The sequence below is a fragment of the Artemia sp. Qi Xiang Cuo genome, chromosome 3 (genome assembly GCF_049724085.1).
Source record: "Artemia sp. Qi Xiang Cuo chromosome 3, ASM4972408v1, whole genome shotgun sequence".
NCBI lineage: Eukaryota > Metazoa > Arthropoda > Branchiopoda > Anostraca > Artemiidae > Artemia > Artemia sp. Qi Xiang Cuo.
In genome coordinates this window covers 67,518,812-67,539,989 of record NC_142796.1, presented here as the reverse complement: position 1 = coordinate 67,539,989, position 21,178 = coordinate 67,518,812, and the positions used below count along the sequence as shown (strand labels likewise).

The following is a 21,178-nucleotide window of genomic DNA, read 5'->3' as shown; positions in this document are numbered from 1 at the left end:
GGATTCAAATAACAGGAATTTAGTTTATTTGACATTACTAAATCACTTAACACTACAAATAGCATAAGCACGGAGAAACAGAGGGTCTTTAAAAAAAAAATATCACTAAACAACTTTCCGTCCTTCTTATTAATATCTGAAACCACTTCAACTATACATAAATTATAACATAAATAAAAAGATGAAACAAATTATGAATATCCAGTAGCCCACATAGGCAGGAGCTAAAGAAGATGGAGCCGAAAACATTTCGTAGCATAGAAAACAAGAAAAATTATTCTGAAGATTCAGTGCGTTGCTAAATCTCAATCTGTGGAGCTGAAGAAGAAGGAGCTTTGAAGAAAGGACTCAAAATATTTAAAACTGAAACATTTAGCAACATAGAAAAGAACAAAATTATCCCGAAGATCCAGTTGGTACGCAGGAATTGAGAATGACTAAAACTCCCCCTAACCCATTCACGAAAATTTAGGGAAATAGCTAAATCTCAATCTGTCAACGGAATTACCAAAAGAGGCATTTTCAATGCAAATGCCCAAAAATATATTTTCGAAATATAGGGAGGAGCAAAAAATTAAGGGGGCGCAGACTCCCTTTTTTATTCTACTTTTTTAAATTGATTCTTTTCTTAACCATTTCCGACTATCTTCGCAAGCACATTCTACGGTTTCAACGACATTTCTAAGTATCTTGAAAACCAAACAAAACAAAAGAAAGCAAACAAGACTCATTGATCGTGGATACCAAGTGGAATGGGGATGGGACATAAATTGAAGATTAACAAAAATGCCACATGTAACTTCTTTTTGAAGTGCCGTAGCCGAGCTAATTGGAAAAGACCGGTGTTTCCTTAAGGTCCATTCCCAATGAGATTTTACTTATGTCTAGATTTAACTAGCGCTAATTTCAGCCAATAAGGATTTTTCTAGAATTTTACAGCCAACCAGAAAATCCTACGTAAAACCTGATTGGCTCGAGTTTGGCTCTAGGCTCTAGTAAAAAAGGCCTGTGTTTCCTTAAGGTCCATTCTCAATGAGATTTTACTTCAGTCAAAATTTGACTAGTGCTAATTTCAGCCAATCAGAATTTTTCTAGAATTTTACAGCCAAACAGAAAATCTTACGTAAAACCTGATTGGTTCGAGTTTGGCTCTAGACTCTAGTAAAAAAGGCCAGTGTTTCCTTAAGGTCCATTCTCAATGAGATTTTACTTCAGTCAAAATTTGACTAGTGCTAATTTCAGCCAATCAGAATTTTTCTAGAATTTTACAGCCAAACAGAAAATCTTACGTAAAACCTGATTGGCTCGAGTTTGGCTCTAGACTCTAGTAAAAAAGGCCAGTGTTTCCTTAAGGTCCATTCTCAATGAGATTTTACTTCAGTCAAAATTTGACTAGTGCTAATTGCAGCCAATCAGAATTTTTCTAGAATTTTACAGCCAAACAGAAAATCTTACGTAAAACCTGATTGGCTCGAGTTTGGCTCTAGTAAAAAAATGCCAGTGTTTCCTTAAGGTCCATTCTTAATGAGATTTCACTTCAGTCAAAATTTGACTAGTGCTAATTTCAGCCAATCAGAATTTTTCTAGAATTTTACAGCCAAACAGAAAATCTTACGTAAAACCTGATTGGCTCGAGTTTGGCTCTAGACTCTAGTAAAAAAGGCCAGTGTTTCCTTAAGGTCCATTCTCAATGAGATTTTACTTCAGTCAAAATTTGACTAGTGCTAATTGCAGCCAATCAGAATTTTTCTAGAATTTTACAGCCAAACAGAAAATCTTACGTAAAACCTGATAGGCTCGAGTTTGGCTCTAGTAAAAAAATGCCAGTGTTTCCTTAAGGTCCATTCTTAATGAGATTTCACTTCAGTCAAAATTTAACTAGGGCTAATTTCAGCCAATCAGAATTTTTCTAGAATTTAACAGCCAACCAGAAAATCCTATGTATAACCTGATATGCTCCAGTTTGGTTCTAGGCTCTAGTAAAAAAGGCCAGTGTTTCCTTAAAGTCCATTCTCAATGAGATTTTACTTCAGTAATTTAACTACTGCTAATTTCAGCCAATCAGAATTTTTCTAGTATTTTACAGCCAACCAGAAAATCTTACTTAATATCTGATTGCCTTTAGTTAGCACTAGCTAATTAACGATATTAGTAAAAGTTCATTGTGAATAGGTCTATAGTGTCCCAGTGGCTTGTTTTCTTATTGCTCCACATAAAAGCCCACACAGTAGGTATTTATCAGAGAAAAAACTTTCCAGAAAAGAGACATTTCTACGTATTTTTAGAACTAAACAAAAAACAAAACGGACTGCACGAATGCAGGTACCAAATACAATGGGGCTGGAATATAAATTTCAGCTTGAAAAACTACAATAGTTAACTCTTCATTACAGTACCGTGACCAAGCAAGCTAGACAAGAAAGAAAGAATCCTACGCCAAAGAAAAGAAGCCTAACCTTCGACAGTCTAATGCAGAATCTATTTTGGTCAGTTTTATTTTAGTAGAAGGCAATAAACTTAGAATTCAAAAGTAAATACTTCAATGAAACTTGCCAAACCATGTACCTTTTCTTTTTCGTTGTGAAGCCCAAACCCTGCATTGTTGGTTCAAACCATAATATGCTGATCATCCTTTATATAACAATTATATTTTTTTTAAAGTCTTTTTTGTTTTATATTGTCTATGCCATTATATTGTCACATTTTTTTACCATTATATTGATAATCTGTTATATAACCATCCACTATCTTTTGGTGGGTCAACCTCATCGCGATTAACCTAAAGAAAGCATCGATTCGATCTGCCAAGCTATTGACAGAAGCCTTATCCGCAAGCTAGACGGATAAAACCCTTACCCGCAAGCCATTGACAAATTTTAATGATGATGCATATTTGGTAAGAATAGTTGCAAATTTTCTTTCAGGTAGGAATAAAAAACAACAAGTATAAATTAGCCTACTCTGATCCCCAGCCAATCTACTGTGGAGTTCCCCAGGGAACAATTTAAGGCCCTCTACTTTTTTGGATATGGTAAATGAGATGACAAATGATGAGTCGGATCGCTTTAATTTTGTTGATGATTTATCCGTAAGTGTTTTTAGCAAGACAGACAGAATAATGGCGAGCTTATCCCGCCAAGCTGAGGAAGGCAAAATGATCGTCAATCATGAAAAATCATTCGTATTAAGTTTTTCTTTTCTGAGGGACAACTCATTCCTTGCTTTACAGAATGTTTCAAATTGCAGCATCATGGATATCAAACTCTTAGGAATATATGTCACACATGACCTGAAGTGGGCAAAACAGACCGTTTAGCATTACGGCCCGACTTCGGACCAGAAGGACGGCCTTGAAAGGATCCAATGTCGATCTCTTCTGGTAGTGTCTAAATCTCCCAAAGTCCCTTATTGCTCCCTTTTAAAGCAATTTTACCTTACAACTTTTTCAACACCCCACGACGAATTGTGTTTTAAATTTAGTGTCCGTATTTCAGCAAATCCTTGGCTTCGTGAAATACTCTCCCCTTAGCATCTCCCTTCGCACCAACGGCTCCCGCGACAAGTAGCTCTACCGGTATCAAAAATTCAGCCGGTACCAGCACGGCATATGCGTTAAGCAAGTAGTTTTGTTCCCTCCTTCGTCAAGATTTTTAATACTCCACTCACTCGTCAATAATTGTACATATTTATTTTCTTTAGTTCATTATTCTTACTATTCCTTTTGTTTTTTAAAGTTTTTTTCTTTAATTTGAACTTTTATTTTCTTTTTACAGATAGTTGGACATTTCAATGTCTTAGGTTTTAGTCTGACTCTGTGATATTTCGAATCAATGTATAGATTTGTATGACGATGGCTATGGCTCTGATTTTTTTATGTTTAGTGCCTTGTATTTTATTATGACAAGAACAGCCACTGATCGGCATGACCGTGTAAGGCGTTTGATAATAAAATCGCTTATCGCGATATATATATATATATATATATATATATATATATATATATATATATATATATATATATATATATATATATATATATATATATATATATATATATATATATATATATATAACCATCTCTAGTATAATCATCTTACCTGTAAAAGTTTTCTAGTTGCTGGTCTATCTGACGGATTTTTCTGTAAACAGGAGTCAACAAAATCTCGAAAGACATCCGACCAATTTCCACTAGGTTGCAACGATGGAGCATCATTCTGTGCAATGTGGTATAAAGCACTCATTGCATTCATATTAAAATACGGAGGTTTTCGTTCAGCTTTAAAAAATAAAAAAAAAGAATTATTTAAAAGACAACAGCAAAAACAGCAGCGAAATGTTAAAAAAAAAATATTCTTTCCAAGCTCTAGGAACCTCCTTAGGGTCATTACTAACTCTTCTGAGGTCAATACACGGTTACTACTGTATTTTTCCGTACAAAAAATATCGCTAGAGAGCTTTGGCTATTTGTAGACATCTACTACCTTACAAAACACAATAAAGACCATATTTTTCGAAGAAGCTATATACCTTAATTACTTCATCTTGACAAAAAAGTTAAAAAAAAAAATCCAACAACAAGACGTATTTTCACGTTTTCCAGATTTTTTTTTAGTTTATTTCTTTTTCTAGTGATTTGAATACAAATTCTTTTTTTTTACTTTTAACAGTTTTAATATAATTGCTAATAATATGACAATTAATTAAGAATTACTTTTAATGATTGTTAATCAAAATGTCAATATTAGATATAAATGAATCATTATTAAATAATCAATAATAATAATCAACAAATAATTAATTAAAAATTAATGAAAAAAGTTAATCAAAATATAATAATGAATAGTTAAAAAAATTGATAAAATTGAATAATTTTAAATTAAAACAGTTTCTAAATTACATTATTGTTACAAAGTTTTCTCTCAATATCTTTAATTCTTATTTCAATAAAGAAGAATGAAGAAAGCAAATATTGTACTTTTATTTAAAATTTATAAATCTCTTTCATAAGTATTTATAAATTAAATAAGCTAAAACCAATACTGTTTTACAAATAAAACCTTTGTTCTTTCTAACCCTTGTCTTGTACTCATTTTATTTTCAGTCTCAAGTTGTTTCTCGTGTTACTTTTATTTTGTATTAACCGGAAGGGGCTTGACATCTGCACGTTACCCTTGTTAATTTTCCCTTCTCCGGTTAGGCCATTACATGAGAGAGTATAACAGGGATAAATAAATTATCACCAACCCTCTGCAACTTCCCCTACGCCTCCAGTGCTTCAAACTACAAATCCATGCTTACACACTCATAGGTGTGATTTGATCGAACCATGTCGAATATAAAATGTACCTGCAGATAAAATAACTAACTTTGACCAAAACCACCAGCAAGGACACAATTCTAAAACCAAAAGCGAGTGATTCCATAAAAATATATAAAATAAATAAAAATATATAATATATATATATATATATATATATATATATATATATATATATATATATATATATATATATATATATATATATATATATATATATATATATATATATATAAATATATATATATAAATATATATATATATATATATATAATATATATATATATATATATATATATATATATATATATATATATATATATATATATATATATATATATATATATATATATATTATATATATAATATACATATAAATAGTTTTCTATAAAAATAAAAATATATTTAAATATATAAAAATATCGGGCGTTGGACACTTCAAAATCGTATTATGCATGGTATATCACCATTTCCAGCTGAGGTTGTCATGTCTCCCGCTATTTCAACTTTCAAAAAACAATTTTGATGCAATATTCTATTTTGAATGAATGATATCAACAACTTCCAACGAAAAATCTGAATGCAAGAGAAGTTTTCAGGCGAAGAGAAGTCTGTATTATTTTCTTTTTCTATAATTAGAAGCTTATTAGCCTAATTTAAACAATGTATTGTTATTATTAAGTTTCCATCTGTTATATTGCTTTAAATTTCGCTCCTCTTAAATCATTATCAATGTAGATAGTATAAGAGATAATCCTAAATTAACAATTCAATGTACTTTTACATTTAATGGAAGATTAATCAAATAGCATGAAAAATACGAACGTAAGTGGTTCCGGTTTTTTTCCATATTTTTTATATTCGTTTTACTTCATATTTTATATTTATCTTATTTATGCTTTAACCATTTTATTTTGTTTTATTATCTATATAAAGAAGTAAGTAATTAATATAGGGTAAAATGTCTAGCGGTAGAAAGTAGAACAGCTGATCACCGTAAGAACGTATTATACCACGTAGAACTTTGATTTATTCACCCTCAAATTTGTCTAAAATGTCTTTTATTAGTTTAAATGCTATAGCCGCGTGCAATGTTAACTATTAGAAATTCACACATATTTAATGATTGAGCCTTGCTTTATTCCGACAAATACAGGGAGCGCACTTTCCGAAAGTACATTTCCCAACTTAAAACCAACTTTTAGATGTCTATACATATATATATAATGGGAAAATTACATCAAAACTAACACTACGGCTATACAACTCCAACATGACCTGCGAGTAGATAAGGGAATTAAAAGCATTCATAACTTCGTATGCTCCGAGAATCAGAGTGCTCCCAGATGCTTCTGTATCTCTGAGTATATTACAGAGACTTCTAAGGGCATGGAAGCAACCTAAACCCGACTGAAACCCGAACTGAAATGGTGACATAATACACTGTTCTTTTAAGTGGTCAACAATCAGAAGATCAAATATCTTTGCGAAAACGCTTGACACAGTCACTGGCCTATATGATGAACATGAATTGGGCTAATCACTCCAAGGCATAACCTGTCCGGAGCGACACCAACGTTAAAAACCATTTGAAAAAGTAATGCAAGGTGATTATAGAGGAGGTCACTTGCGGCGATAAAATGCTCAGCACAAATACTGTAAGCCCCAGCCGAGAATTTCTTCTTTCTAAGTTTCAATACAGCCTCCTTAATAGCAGACGGTGTTATCACAATACAATTTATATTTCAAATAAAATCAAGCAACGAAACCAACTCACTATCGAAAGAAATTTCTACAGTACTGTTGGGTTTCACAAATCAACTTTTGAAATTAGCAACCCACTCAGACTCTATGGGATGCTATCGGGGCCCTCGTGGTTCTGCTTCTTAGAAAGAATACGAGACTTCCAAAGGTAATTAGGGTCATTTACAATCTTTTCGACAGTAATCGACTTGACCACCACAAGATGTTCCTGCAGAGCATTCCTAAATATTCTCTTGGGATAAATCCGGACCGCATTTACAACCCCGGTCCTTGGCCTCTCGCACTCATTCCAGAGCTGCAACCACCACTTCGACGTAGCAAACTGGGTTACTAGACCACCTGTATTTCTCACTCTTGCAACGTATCCACCTCACTGGAATCACCACCTTATCAGCACATTTCAGTACATATTATTATTTACTCACAGTATAGGTTTAGCTGTAACCTTAACTCGTTTTCACTTAGGTTGATACTTGGCTGTAACAGATGGTATGGAACCTTCAGTTTCCCTAGGATACGGTCGCGAGACTCACGAAATTTCGGTACGGGTAAGTAACTCTACATCTTCTTCAAGAACCACTTAGGTTGAGAGTCATCGGCTTTAGTCCCCACAACGAGTATCAAGACACATATAGGGAGATGGTCGCTGGTAGCCTGATCACCCATTACTGTCACACATTGGACTGGGCTGCTTGAATATAGTACATGGTCCAGATTTGACGTAGTTATAGCCTGTGATGTGTATGTAAAGTCCTTGTTCTTTCTAAGTAATGAGAATGAGGGAGACAGCATACTTATAATAGTTTCAGAACACGGGCATTCAGAAAGGTTTAGATCACAATTAAAATCACCTGTGAAAACAAATCTATGAAAAGAACGGAAAGTTTTCTTAGCAAAATTCGCTAGCTTCTGACAAGCGGAGGCGAAACAGGCCTTGGAGGCTTGGTCACCATAGTTAGTAGGTAAGTACACATTTATGACAGCAAGATCATTAAAAGCTACGGCGACAAAGCGTTCACTAACTTCTAGGGTTTGGAGTAGATACTTACTTAGTACTGCGAGGCCTCCGCTGGGGTGACCTCGGTTCTGCTGGCGAAATGCTGCTGAAGACACTGTGACACGAGCGTTAGGTAGGTCTATAAGGGGCAACCGGCCACGGGAAAGAAAATGTTCTTGAAGGCATACGATACCGAATTGCTCTACCACAATGCTTCTCTTATATTTTTACGAGTCAGACAAAACTTTCAGGGGAAGGACGAACTTCGTAGCCCCCCCCCCCCCTGGATACGGCGTTGAAGACAAGTGTCATGAAAAAGAAAAATTTCGTTTAAATAAGCTAGGCTATAAGGCAACTCTTGCCCAAGCTTAAATGTTTGAAAAGAAGATTTACAAGATTGTAGGCAACCAATCCCAACTAGCTTAGGTCTAAACATTAGCGAGTGTGATCTTCGCCTGTTCGGTCAGCTAATATATACGGAGGAAATATATCAACCATGTTTCATTATCTTTATTTACATGTCTTTATTTTTATTTCTCTCTCAATATATCTTTATTTAGCAATAAAGAAGGGTTTCTAAGAAAATATGTGTTCTAGAAGTTTCACTCATAAAAGGTTTTTCTTAGTTTCTCAAGGGCTAGTGTTTCCTTGTTCTAGCAATGGCTAGTTTTCCAGGGGCCATTGCAATAGGTATTTTACAGGGTTCTTAGGGGTAAGAGACTTACCTTTATGTATTAATGTATTTCTATGGATTTTTTTAGTGACTTTCCGCGGCACCACTAGAGGGTAATATGACGACTTTACAATAAAGGAGAAAATAATTAGCCCAAAAAAATTCGTTCTAGTTCGGACCTTCCTTGTCTTTCCATAGGCCAGCGGTTCCTTAGTTTACCAAGACCTACTTTTCCTAGTTCTTCTACAGCAAAAAACAGGAATTTTCTAAGGCTCTCAGAAGCGGATATTTTGCTACATAATTGGGGTTCTTTGGGAATTTTTCAACGTCCTTAGAGGCAAAACTTTCTTTGGGGGTTTATGAACTTCTAAAAATTTTCTTTTACCAAGCAAATCTCCGCTGCACGACCAGCGAGCAATATAGCCACTGTGCTTCATTAGTTTTCAAGAGCTTTTTCTCAAGTCCCCTTTTGTTTTAGGTTCGGGTTTAAAAATTTGTTCCCCAAAAAATTTGAGTTTAAATATATTGTGGTAGCAAAATATGTTCAAAATAATTAAAAGCTTCCCGTTCATGTGCTAGTAAAAGGACAACTGATAGTCTTTTTAGGTAGTTGCAAAAAAAACAAAAAAAAACATCATTTTTTTTCAAATTTTCACAATCTTTATTTTTCAAAATTTTCTACTTAACTTTAAAAAACATTTCGCATGCTGACCAATGGTCTGTGTTGTCCAGGAGGACCCCCAGAGGTCCTCAGAAGACTCAACGGGGGGGGGGGGGGGTTTACGGTGGCGTGAAAAAAAACAGGGGTTCACAATTTGTAAGCGGTGATCAACTAAATTTTATCTGGTTTAGATAGTGAAAACCAAAATGTTGGCTTCACTTCGCCAATCAACGTAGGCAGATAATTTCCTAAGAAGCTCAGCTATTTTGTGTTTGTCATTGAAGAAGTTACTTTACTGCTGTTTAATTTTAATTATATTACGACTTTGTATCATGTTACAATATAATAATGTAAAATTTAATTATCACGTTACAATGTATTATGAAAACAATAGTGATCAATAGTGCAATAATAAAATTTTCGAAGACCTTTCCATTATACAAATAACAGTTCAATGGGGACAAATCCTTTTATTAGACAGTGAAACAAAAAAAAAAATAATCCCTGGATATTTCGGTCACATATTAATTGGCAGTCTTCGGAGTGTATCTGCTGAAGACGGCTACTGTATATTTGACCAAAATATCAAGAGATGTTTTTGTTGTTTCACTGTCAAATAACAGGATTTATCCCTATTGAACTGTTTTTTGTACGTAATTAATAAAGCATTTGAATAAATACAGCACAAGAAAATATACATTTTTTTATTTTGCCACTCTGGGGATTTTTATAAATAAGATAAATGACAATTCATTGGTCTCTTGTGCTATCAAAAAAGTAGATGTCAAAAAAGTAAAGTTAGATGGAATCCCTTCCTTGACTGGCCAAATTTACTTTTATGACATCCACTCACAGCACAATTAATTAATTAATTAACCAATCAATTCTCACTTTCTTTTTCGAAAACTGTTAATTCGTGGTTGGAACTCAGTTTTAACAAAAATTTCCATAGTTAGATCTAATCTTCACATTCTTTGTCGAGTTCTAAGATTATGGTAGAAATTTAGCTACAGGGGGTCCATCGAAACAGCAAACTTTGAAAGTAGTCTATAAGAATTTTTTTTTTGGGGGGGGGGGGAATATCTGATTTAACTAAATAAAGGCAGAAACTTCAAATTTATAGACTTGAAGAAACAGAATTTCATTTTGAGGCCCCAAATACTAGGCAGTTGTTATTTCAGGCATTGTTTGAACGCTTCTTAGAAAAACTCACCCCACATATGCTAAGACAAATTCAATAAAAGTCAAAATTTTACCATTCAGACAGAAATAGGTTAAAATCAACTAGACATCAAGGCATTACCTAGTTCAATACAGGTTATTCCAAGAGACCAAAGATCAACTTTTCCGTCATACTGTCCCTCGTCCATCGCTAGGATTACTTCGGGAGCCATCCAGTAAGGAGTGCCAACAAAACTATTGGCAGGACATAACAAACTTGCCGACCCAAAATCAGCTGAAAAAATGAGTATCAATTTTATATCACTCGTATTATTTTTCTAATTTTTGAAAAAAAAAAAATCAATTTGCTTTTTTTAAAAAGCAAGATATAGCTTATACCAAGATATGGTATAAGCGTACTTGGTTGTAAAAAAAAAAAAAAAAAAAAAACAACCAACACAACTAACTCATTCAAATGAAATGGTTTCTCGTTCTATTTTCTGGTGCATCTATTCCTCAAATTATTAATATCTTTAATATTTTCTAAGGCGGGATTTATTTTACGGAAAATGGAATCATGGGAATGAGTGAGATATGAGAATTAGACAATCTTGCATAAGAAAATCTTAGATAAAGTTTTGCTAGTTTTATTTTATTTTAAAATTTCTAATTAATTGAATATTAACGATTATTAAGCTGATATGTGTCTTAAAAGCTCAATCAACATACAGAAGTAAAGTAAGACGCAAAATCTTACTAGAAAAAAACTTCAAATTCCTATTCAATTAATTCATGTTTCTGTATCTCTAGAGTGCATGTTTCTAAACCTAGAAAGGGGAGTGCAATAGGCAAGGACAATTCTGATATAGGAGGTCGATTTATGAGTATCAAAATATGTATTGAGCTTCCCAGAAGCGGAAAAAGTAATACCGCACTGTGGGGCATTTGTTCCTAAAAAGTCACATAGTCTTGTCATATAAAATAAATGGTAAATATAAATATTTATAGTCTTGATCCTTGTTTTAACTAATTTTTCTAATTTTTTATGAAACTTTCTGGAATGACTGCCTAAATTGTCGAACTCTCCATGGACCTTCACATAAATATGTAAAAGGGTGTGTATGTGCGTTTGGCGGGGGGGGGGGATTAATTTCACATCTCAGTTTACTTTGTCTAAGCTCGAATAAGGTTGCTGCAGGCTGATACCTCCTACGTTATTACAGAAAAATGTTTCTGGCCATGATTTAATGCTTCTTTTACATGAACTGATTTGATTTATAATATAGTGATCATTTTATCGCCGCAAGTGACCTCCTATATAACCACCTTGCATTATTTTTTCAAATGGTTTTTAACGTTGGTGTCGGTCTGGACAGTTTATGCATTGGAGTGATAGTGATAATATAGGACAGGTGGGGGATCATTTTTTAGGTGGGGGGGGGTTAGATGTCTTAAAGAGTTCATTTTATTGACGCAATTTTCTAAGCCTCTTTGGACCTTCAGATGAATATAAAACGAGTTTGTTCTAATCCCTAGTGTTGTGATCCCCGCTGATATTTTGGGCCTATGCCTTTATTAAATCTCCATGAATTTTCTGTGGGGAAAGTTTTTGCGAGAGGGTTTTTAAGTGGCGGAGAATTCTTCGGGAGAAATTTTCCACAGAGAAGAAAAGGGGGTTTTCGGGATGATTTGAAAATTATCAAAATTAAATACAAAATTATTTCAGCTGAAAGTAAGTAGCAACATTAAGCTTAAGACAAACAGAAGCCCCCCGCTTTTTAGAGCTTCAAAAAAGCTTCATATTCAGGTTCAATGGAAAATTCGAAAAAATTAGAAAAAAGTCAAACTATAGATAAAGGCCGAGGGGTAGAGGAGCAGAACCCCTTCATACACAGAATAACTTCTGTTCGTTTTTAGCTTTAATGTTAGTCCTTATTTTCAGTTGAAAAACTTGTTGTTTATTTTATGTAATTTCAATTTGAGTCAGCAATGGCCACGAATGAAGGATTGCTTTTTAGCCTGTGATGCTCAAGACTTACGTTTCTTAATACACTGCCTTTCTGTACTGAAAACTTTATGCAAAACACCACTCTGTAAGCAACCGTAGACCCAAAATGTTATTTTTCATGATTTTAAGTAAAAGAGGACAACTGTTGCCCGGGCTGAGTAACATTAAAACCTGTGTTTACTAGTTTTTATTGCACCAGCTGCATTCTGTGTTTATCTTGAGAACGCCAATTGCAGTTTTGCAGTCAGGACTTCTTTTCTATTTATCTATATTTTGCTAGTAAAATAATCTCTACCATAAGGTACACTAAATCCTGCTGCGTTTACACATTCTGTTTATTAATCACGTTGGAAACGAAAAGCACGTAGTTTAAAGCTAATTTTAAAGCCACTTGGATAAGCAAACAAGTAGAACAACCTACAGATGCCGCTACTGTCTGTTTTATGAAGTGATGCAGTTGGTGAATGCTACTTCCTCTACTTTAAGTTTATACCTCTCTATTCGAAAAGTTATCTCCTTCTCTCTCTCGTAAGAGGGGAGTTCTCTCTGATGTCTGGAGACATACCTGCCATCAAAGACCTTATCTCCTTAGAGATTATCTCTCTCCATAAGAGAGCCTCCTCCATACAGTGAAAGCTCCAGAAATTAAAGTCTAGTCAAACCGATGTAGTAACTACGACGGTATTCAATTCTACCAAAATCCTGCAAATGAATACTTTGAATACTTTACTGACTTGACTTTACTAAATGAATACTTTACTGAATGAATACTTTACTTTACTGAATATTTTGATCTATGGCCAGTTTTTTACTTTACTGAATATTTAACATAATGAATACTTGACTTTACTAAATGAATACTTTACTGAATGAATACTTTACTTTACTGAATATTTTGATCTATGGCCAGTTTTTTACTTTACTTTACTGAATATTTAATACAATGAATACTGAATACTGAGTCTGAATACTTTGACCCCTCTTTAAAATCAAAGATTCTTGAATACTTTTTTTGGAGACAAGAGGAAAAATGTTCGTTCAGTCCTTCTTTGTGCAAAATATTCCAAAAAGGTTTCATAAATAAACCTCAATCGTTCTACCGGCTCCTATTGAGCCCTTTTCACAGTTGGTAGCTCCATCTTGACATCCAAGAAAAATAAACTTGAAGATGATGGAATCTAAAAATGAGGAAATGAGGTTAAAACAAATCGCAATTTGAGTGAAAAAGATTCTCGGGGTTTTTATATTCATAGTTCTTGGTTTGGATAATTTTTCTGTGAGTAAAGTATAGCCTTAATAAAACTAATGTGCTTACCGTATTAGAAAGCCTTTCTATATCATCTTTAATAAATCTTGGTATTTGTGTGTTTAAATACAAAATAAATGTTTAATATCGTATTTGGAAATACTATTTATATACATTTGTGACCAAGTATCTTGTAATTGCTTTTAAATACTTTCTAAAGGTATTTTACCCGTCATTTCTGTGATGCTGGATAAGAGTTACACTTTCCATTTTTTTAAGCTCTCTGAGGCCAGGCTCTTCCATTCACAGAAGAGTCGAAAGAGTTCTTCAACGGCAATCACAGCGCCAGTAAAGATATTTTCACTGGCTCTTTTTGTTCGATTGTAAGAATTTTTGGCACCGCTATCACACACAGTTTTGCATGTTGAAGTTGTTGTTTAACATTAGCCTAGGATTATACAGTCTTTGCGAATTCCCCAACTTACAGCAACCGTGCGAATGGTTGACCGACGTTCAGGTCTGACCAGGTTATCGATTTTCACTATTCCTATCCATTTTTGTTGTGAAGATTCCCCCTACCAGCATACGTATTTACTCTTACTTCTGACTGAGATGGGTTCAAATCAGAAAAATTTCTTCTCCCAGTTATCCCGATGACAATAGCTACAAATCTTTTCCTTTTCTCTCCATCCCATAGATAACACCAGACTTAAGATTCTTAAATGATGAAGCATTGGTTGATTACGCAATTAACTGCAGCATTGGTTAATTACGCAACAAATTGCAACATTGGTGGATAACATTACAACATTTGATTATCAAATGGTGTAAGACCATTCCAATAGTGTATCACAGGCTCAAACTTCAAGTAAGAATTCCTCCCCCCCCCTCCCAAGGGAAGTTTCTGTCCGTTTGGTTTTGTTTGCCCATCTACTTTTTTAATGAAATTTTCATTTAAATGGCCTCTTTTGGTACTTTCATTGAATAAAAAATCCCCCCCCCCGGATTTTGAAAAACAGTTTTGTTTCCTTCCTTCAATTTATGGGAATTAACACAACTAGTGTTTACTTCGTGAGTAATAGCTCCAGTTCCACTAATAGCTCCAGGCCTTACGTTCCTTGTCTTTGGGGAATATTCTTTTAGTGTCTATACAAAATTTAATCAGTCAATTGCTTAGTCACTAGAAGCACTAAATAGAATCCAAAAACTAAAACCCCAATTTTTTAAGAGTAAATTTAGATATCCAAATTTTAGTCAACTTTTTGATTAAATGCATATAATATAAAACTAAATTTATATCTTTTTATGGCCCAACGGTAACCCCCCCCCCCTGTTGTTTTTGCCATTATTCGTATAAAGTTATTTTAGTTCTTGGACATGGATTTTTATCTTAGTTAAATAAAATAAAAATAAAAGTTTTTTTTCAACTGAAAGCAAGTAGCAACATTAAAAGTTAAAACGAAGAGACATCATTACCTATATAAGGTGGATTCCCACCTCCTCAATATCTAACTCTTTACGCTATAGTTTGACTTTTTGTTCCCATTACTTAAGAATGACTCCTGATACAGTAGGGCCGTTAAATCAGAATAATAAACTTTTTTAAAGGATACTTTTTTAAAGGAGAGGGCAGCCCACCTCATATACGTAATAATTTATGTTTGTTTTGAGTAAGTTTTAATGTTGCTCCTTACTTTCAGTTAAAAAAAAAGATTTTTTATTTAGGTTCTAATCGTTTTTAAATAATGCCAGGGAATCCAGCTCCCCCTCCATGGAAGAAAATTCCCTTCCCCAACGAAAAAATGCTCCATTAAAAGATCCTGCCATGTACCCCCCTCCATGTAAAGATCTCCATGTACCCATGTACACTCTTTTAAAAATAAATATCATTTTTTCTTACCTATTTTTACAGTTCCATTGTCTGTGAGTAAAATATTGCCAGCCTTTATATCCCGATGTATTCTTCCCATGGAATGTAAATACTCAAGTCCACGCAGTACTCCATCCGAAATGGCCGAGATTTCCTCTTCCCTTAAAGGCCGTTTGTGCACCTCGATTATGTCAGAGGCGGAGCCTAGACAATATTCCATAACCAGCTAAAAACAAAAATAAAATGAGCAAAGGTCTTTTGCCCAGTGTACAAAATAGTTGATTTCCCAAGGAAAAACCTTTTGTTGCCTTTAGCTTTTAAAGTAGAAAGAGGTGTTCTACAGTCAGGTAAACCATTTCTTTCGTGAAAAAAAAACAATTCAAATAAATAAAAAAGATTTAGAAGGGGTCTTGAAAACGAAGCAACGGTAGTAATTGCTTTCACAATGAAAAACGCATTTGTCTCCTTTGCAGATTTCGTTTTGACTTTAAAAAGTCTATAATTATACTGGTAACACTGTACGATTTTCTTATTATCATTTTTACACTATTTGGCCGTTTTGCTAATGTGTCTAAACTTACTATTCTCTAAACTTACAGTAACTATATTATAGCTTTATTTGGCAGAGCATTCACGCCTACATCGTCGCAAGCGTGAATGCCTCTAGTTGTCATTGCAGCTGTTGTAGTTGTTTTAGTTCCAGCTGTCAAGCTATTGAGATGCTCTTATCCTTGCTTGATTCCAGAATGCCATTTCTGATAGCTTAGCCGGAGAGTCACACTCGTATATTTTCACGCAAAAACAAAAGCCATTTTGGCGACATACAATAAACTTGTCCAACAAACAACTCCTCAATGTGCGTCAGATATATTTTAGTAGCATAAAAATAATACCATGCAAACAATAGAGCAACAGGAACGTCTAATGGTGGGAGAGGGGCCATTTGTCCCTTCCTCCTACATTTAAAAAATTCACTTTGCCCTCCCCCTAGAATTTCGAAAATAAGCTTTTGCACCACCCCTAGATCTCGAAAAATAAGCTTTTGAACACAAAACGTCATAAATTTTGAAAACGAAACTTTTGCACCCCATCCCTAAACATTTCCATGAATTGAAACCACTGCATACCAGCCAGAACTAAATAGAAAAGATTAAAGTGATATTTTTAATCCTCTTGCAATCATTAGCTCATTCGACAACAACAAAAAATACCAATATAATTTCCATTTAATTTAAGGACAACTTCGAGGGCACAAAGAACATAAAAAACGTCTAATATGCCATATGCCACTAATCCATTTTAGCAGTTGGAAATTTTGCTATGGTTTTGTTGCAGACCAAAGCTGCTTACATCAGAAAGTTTTGTTGCAAAAAGAAGCTAATTGTAACAGAATTTTGTTTACAGACTGAAGCTAGTTATATCAGAAATTTTGTTGCAAAGGGAAGCCACTTATATCAGAAATTTTGCTACAGTTTTGTTGCATACCAAAGCTGCTTATATCACGAATTTTGTTGCAAAAAGAAGCTAATTATAACAGAAGTTTGTTTACAGAATGAAGCTACTTATATCAGAAATTTTTGGTGCAAACTGAGGCCACTTATATCAGTAACTTTGCTACAGTTTTGTTGCACACCAAAGCTGATTATATCAGGAGTTCTGTTTCAAAAAGAAGCTAATTATAACAGAATTATGCTTAGATAGGAGCTCCTTATATCAGAAATTTTGTTGCAAACTGAAGCCATTATCAGAAATTTTGTTGCAAACTGAAGCCACTTATATCAGAAACTTTGCTACAGTTTTGTTGCATATCAAAGCTGCTTATATCAGGACTTTTGTTGCAAAAAGAAGCTAATTATAACAGAATTTTGTTTACAGACTGAAGCTATTTATGTCAGAATTTGTTGCAAACTGTAGCCACTTAAATCAGAAATTTTGCTACAGTTTTGTTCCACACCAAAGCTGCTTATATCAGGAATTTTGTTGCAAAAAGAAGCTAATTATAACAGAAGTTTGTTTACAGATTGAAGCTACTTATATCACAAATGTTGGTGCAAACTGAAGCCACTTATAACAGAAATTTCGCTACAGTTTTGTTGCACATCAAAGCTGCTTATATCAGGAATTTTGTTGCAAAAAGAAGCTAATTATAACAGAAGTTTGTTTAAAGACTGAAGCTACTTAAATCAGAAATTTGGTTGCGTTTGTTTTTAATATTATCTTGCTTTTGTTGTTCTTATCAATTACAAAAAAGATCTGTGTTACTTTTATATAATTGGACAGAGCGGCATTGCTGATATCTGTCATTGAAAAAGAAGTCAATATCTTTATCAGTTATTAGGCAAAATGGCATTATTTTTAATCAATATTAATTTTTTTTAAACAGTTTTTCAGATGAAAGTCAAGAGCGAAGTTGAAAATTAAAATAAACAAATACAACATATTTTCTAAAACTTTTTTAATAATACTGGCTGGTTAATAATACACATATTCCAGTTATTTCACATATTTGGTTAATAACACATATATTTCAATACGTGTGTAGAACAGGCGTTTCACATAAAAGTAAGCTTTCTTGATTTTTCCAAAGAGTTGGAGTTGTACCGTAGAATTAGTGGATTTTACGGCTGGTATAAGAAAAATTCTTGAATTTTTTTTTTTTTCGCAGATCCCTTAAACACTTATCTGCTTCTAATCCTGTTTTGTTGCGTCGTTTTTGTGTTATTAATCAAAAAACATTTTGCACAAACTAAGTTTTTCAAAAAAAAAAGTAAAGAATCCCATTAAACCAAAATGAAAAAAATATAATTTCCAATCGAATGAGCACTTTTTCAAGTTTCTACGACAAATATTTGAATACAAACCTTATATGCCCCCAGGGTAAAACCTAAAATCTTAGCCCTGAGGGCTCTGGGGGAAGTGTCGTCCTCAAAGACCTAATATCCAGAACTTTCAACTACGTTGAACAAAATAGTTATCTCAAAACGTTAATTGGATGTGTTTGGGGAAATGGTGGGCGTGAGAGAGGGGTTAGTTACCCTCCAATCCCTTTTATGAAAAAAGACACAAGCCCTCTCAATTTACAATTGAATGAGCCCCTTTTGAAGTTTCTACAACAACGCTATCTTTAAAAACCTTATATACCCCAATGGCATAACTTACAACCTTTGCCCTGGGAGGTTTATCATCCTCAAATACATAATTTCCAGAACTATACAATGTGTTGAACAAAATGGCTATCTCAAAACTTTGATTGAATGTGTTTGGGGAAATGGTGGGCGTGAGAGGGGTTTAGATGCTCTCCATTCAGTTTCGACTATTAAAAAGGGCACTAGCCCTTTCAATTTCCAATCAAATGAGCTCTTTTTGAAATTTCTACAACTCTGTCTATAAAAAACCTTATATGCCCCCAGGGCATAACTTACAACCCTTGCCCTGAAGGCTGGGGGGCGGGGGTTGTCATCCTCAAAGACCTAATTTTTAGAACTTTAAACTACGTTGAAAATAATGGCTATCTCATAATTTTGATTGTATGTGTTAGGGGAAATGGCGGGCGTGAGAGGGGGGTTGGTTGCCCTCCAATTACTTTCGACATATTAAAAAGAGCACTAGCCCTTTCTATTTCAAATCGAATGAGTCCTTTTTAAAGTTTCTACGACAAAACTTTCTATAAAAACCTTATATGTCCCCAGGGTATAACTTACAACCCTTTCCCTGAGGGCTGTGGGGGGGGGGGGTTGTCATCCTTAAAGACCTAATTTCCGAAACTCTCAACTACATTGAAGAAAATGGCTATCTAAAAGTTTTGATTGGTTGTGTATGCGGAAAAGGTGGGCGTGAGAGAGGGGTTACTTGCCCTCCAATCACTTTTGACTATTAAAAAGGGCACTAGCCCTTTGAATTTCGAATCGAATGAGCCCTTTTCAAGTTTCTACGACAAAGTATTCAATAAAAATCTTATATGCCCCCAGGACATAACTTGTAACCATTGCCCTGAGGGCTCTGAGGGGGGTATCATCCTCAAACACCTAATTTCCTGAAGTTTCGACTACGTTGAACAAAATGGCTATCTCAAAATTTTGATTGGATGTATTTGGATAAATGGTGGCTGTGACAGGGGGGTTAGTTGCCCTCCAATCACTTTCGACTATTAAAAAGGGCACTAGCCCTTTCAATTTCCAATGAAATGAGCCCTTTTTGAAGTTTCGACGACAATGCTTTCTATTAAAACCTGATATGCCCCCAGGGCATAACTTACAACCCTTGCCCTGAGGATCGTGAGGGGGGGGGGTTGTCATCCTCAAAGACCTAATCTTCAGAACTTTCAACTATGTTGAATAAAATGGCTGTGTTAAAATTTTGATTGGATGTGTTTGGGGAAAAGGTGGGCATGAGAGGTGGTTTAGTTGCCCTCCAATCACTTTCGACTATTAAAAAGGGCACTGGCCCTTTGAATTTCCAATCTAATGAGCCGCCTTTGAAGTTTTTACAACAAAGCTTTCTATAAAAACCTTACATGACCCCAGGGCATAACTTACAACCCTTGCCCTGAGGGCTTTGGGGGGGAGTGTCCTCCTCAAAAACATAATATTCTATCTGGAAATCAACTACGCTGAACAAAATGGCTATCGCAAAATTTTGATTGGATATGTTTGGGGAATGGTGGGTGTGGAAGGGGTGTTAGTTGCCTTTCAATCACTTTCGACTATTAAAAAAGGCACTAGCCATTCCAGTTTCCAATCAAATGAGCCCTTTTCGAAGTTTTTACAACTCCTTCGATACGAAGTGCCCTGGTCTAGAAAAAAAAATATATTGTGACAATATCGTCCTTTACTTAGGTAGCGCTACTGCGCTGCCTATGATCAGTTTTTGGTATTTTAATAAATTGTCCCCTCAAAACTTGGCAATCCTGTTTCTTAAGTGGATACACTGTCTGAAAGAATCGTCCAATTTCGTCCATTATAAAATTTTGTTTATGTGGCCAAAATATTGGAATTGATTGAGTCGTCTTACTATAGCTTGTATTAAACTTGTATTGCATAAGAGAAATGAGTAAATGACAGAAAATTATAAGTCAACACCAATTTTACTGGAAATCTTGGAAAAATATTTAACTTCTGGCGTTTTGTGCTAGAGATAGATTTCTTTATTTTTAATATAACTTTTTGATTGAATGGTTTTCATTAAATGGATTTGATTGCTTTTTTTATTAAATGGTGGAAAGTTTTCTTTTTTTAAGTTTAGAAAAAGGGCCGTAGTTATAGCATACCTGCTAGGAATAGTCTAACAATAAGCACAAATGAATTATATCATTTGAGCAATTATGTCATTTTGGGAGTTCCCTGTGGTGCCACGAGCTTTTATCGACCAGCTCACTGACAAAAAGAATGAAAAAAATCATTGTCTTTTCAGTCAAATTTAACAGTCAAACCACAGATTTTCACCAGCTCTCGATGATGGCTACTCCCCTGCGAGACAAGGGAC

General features: G+C 34.4%; 1 protein-coding gene across 2 annotated transcripts in view; it reads right to left on the bottom strand.

The window, feature by feature from the left end:
* The window catches only part of Tao (Serine/threonine-protein kinase Tao), a 92,509-nt gene that overhangs the window by 53,230 nt on the left and 18,101 nt on the right, over positions 1-21,178 (bottom strand). For both annotated transcript variants that reach the window (XM_089086530.1, XM_089086529.1), the window contains exons 3-5: positions 15,728-15,923; positions 10,716-10,868; positions 4,098-4,276 (exon numbers count right to left, since the gene is read on the bottom strand). In XM_089086530.1, the coding sequence (XP_088942656.1) occupies positions 4,098-4,276; positions 10,716-10,868; positions 15,728-15,923 (528 nt within the window). The remainder of the gene's footprint in view (positions 1-4,097; positions 4,277-10,715; positions 10,869-15,727; positions 15,924-21,178) is intronic.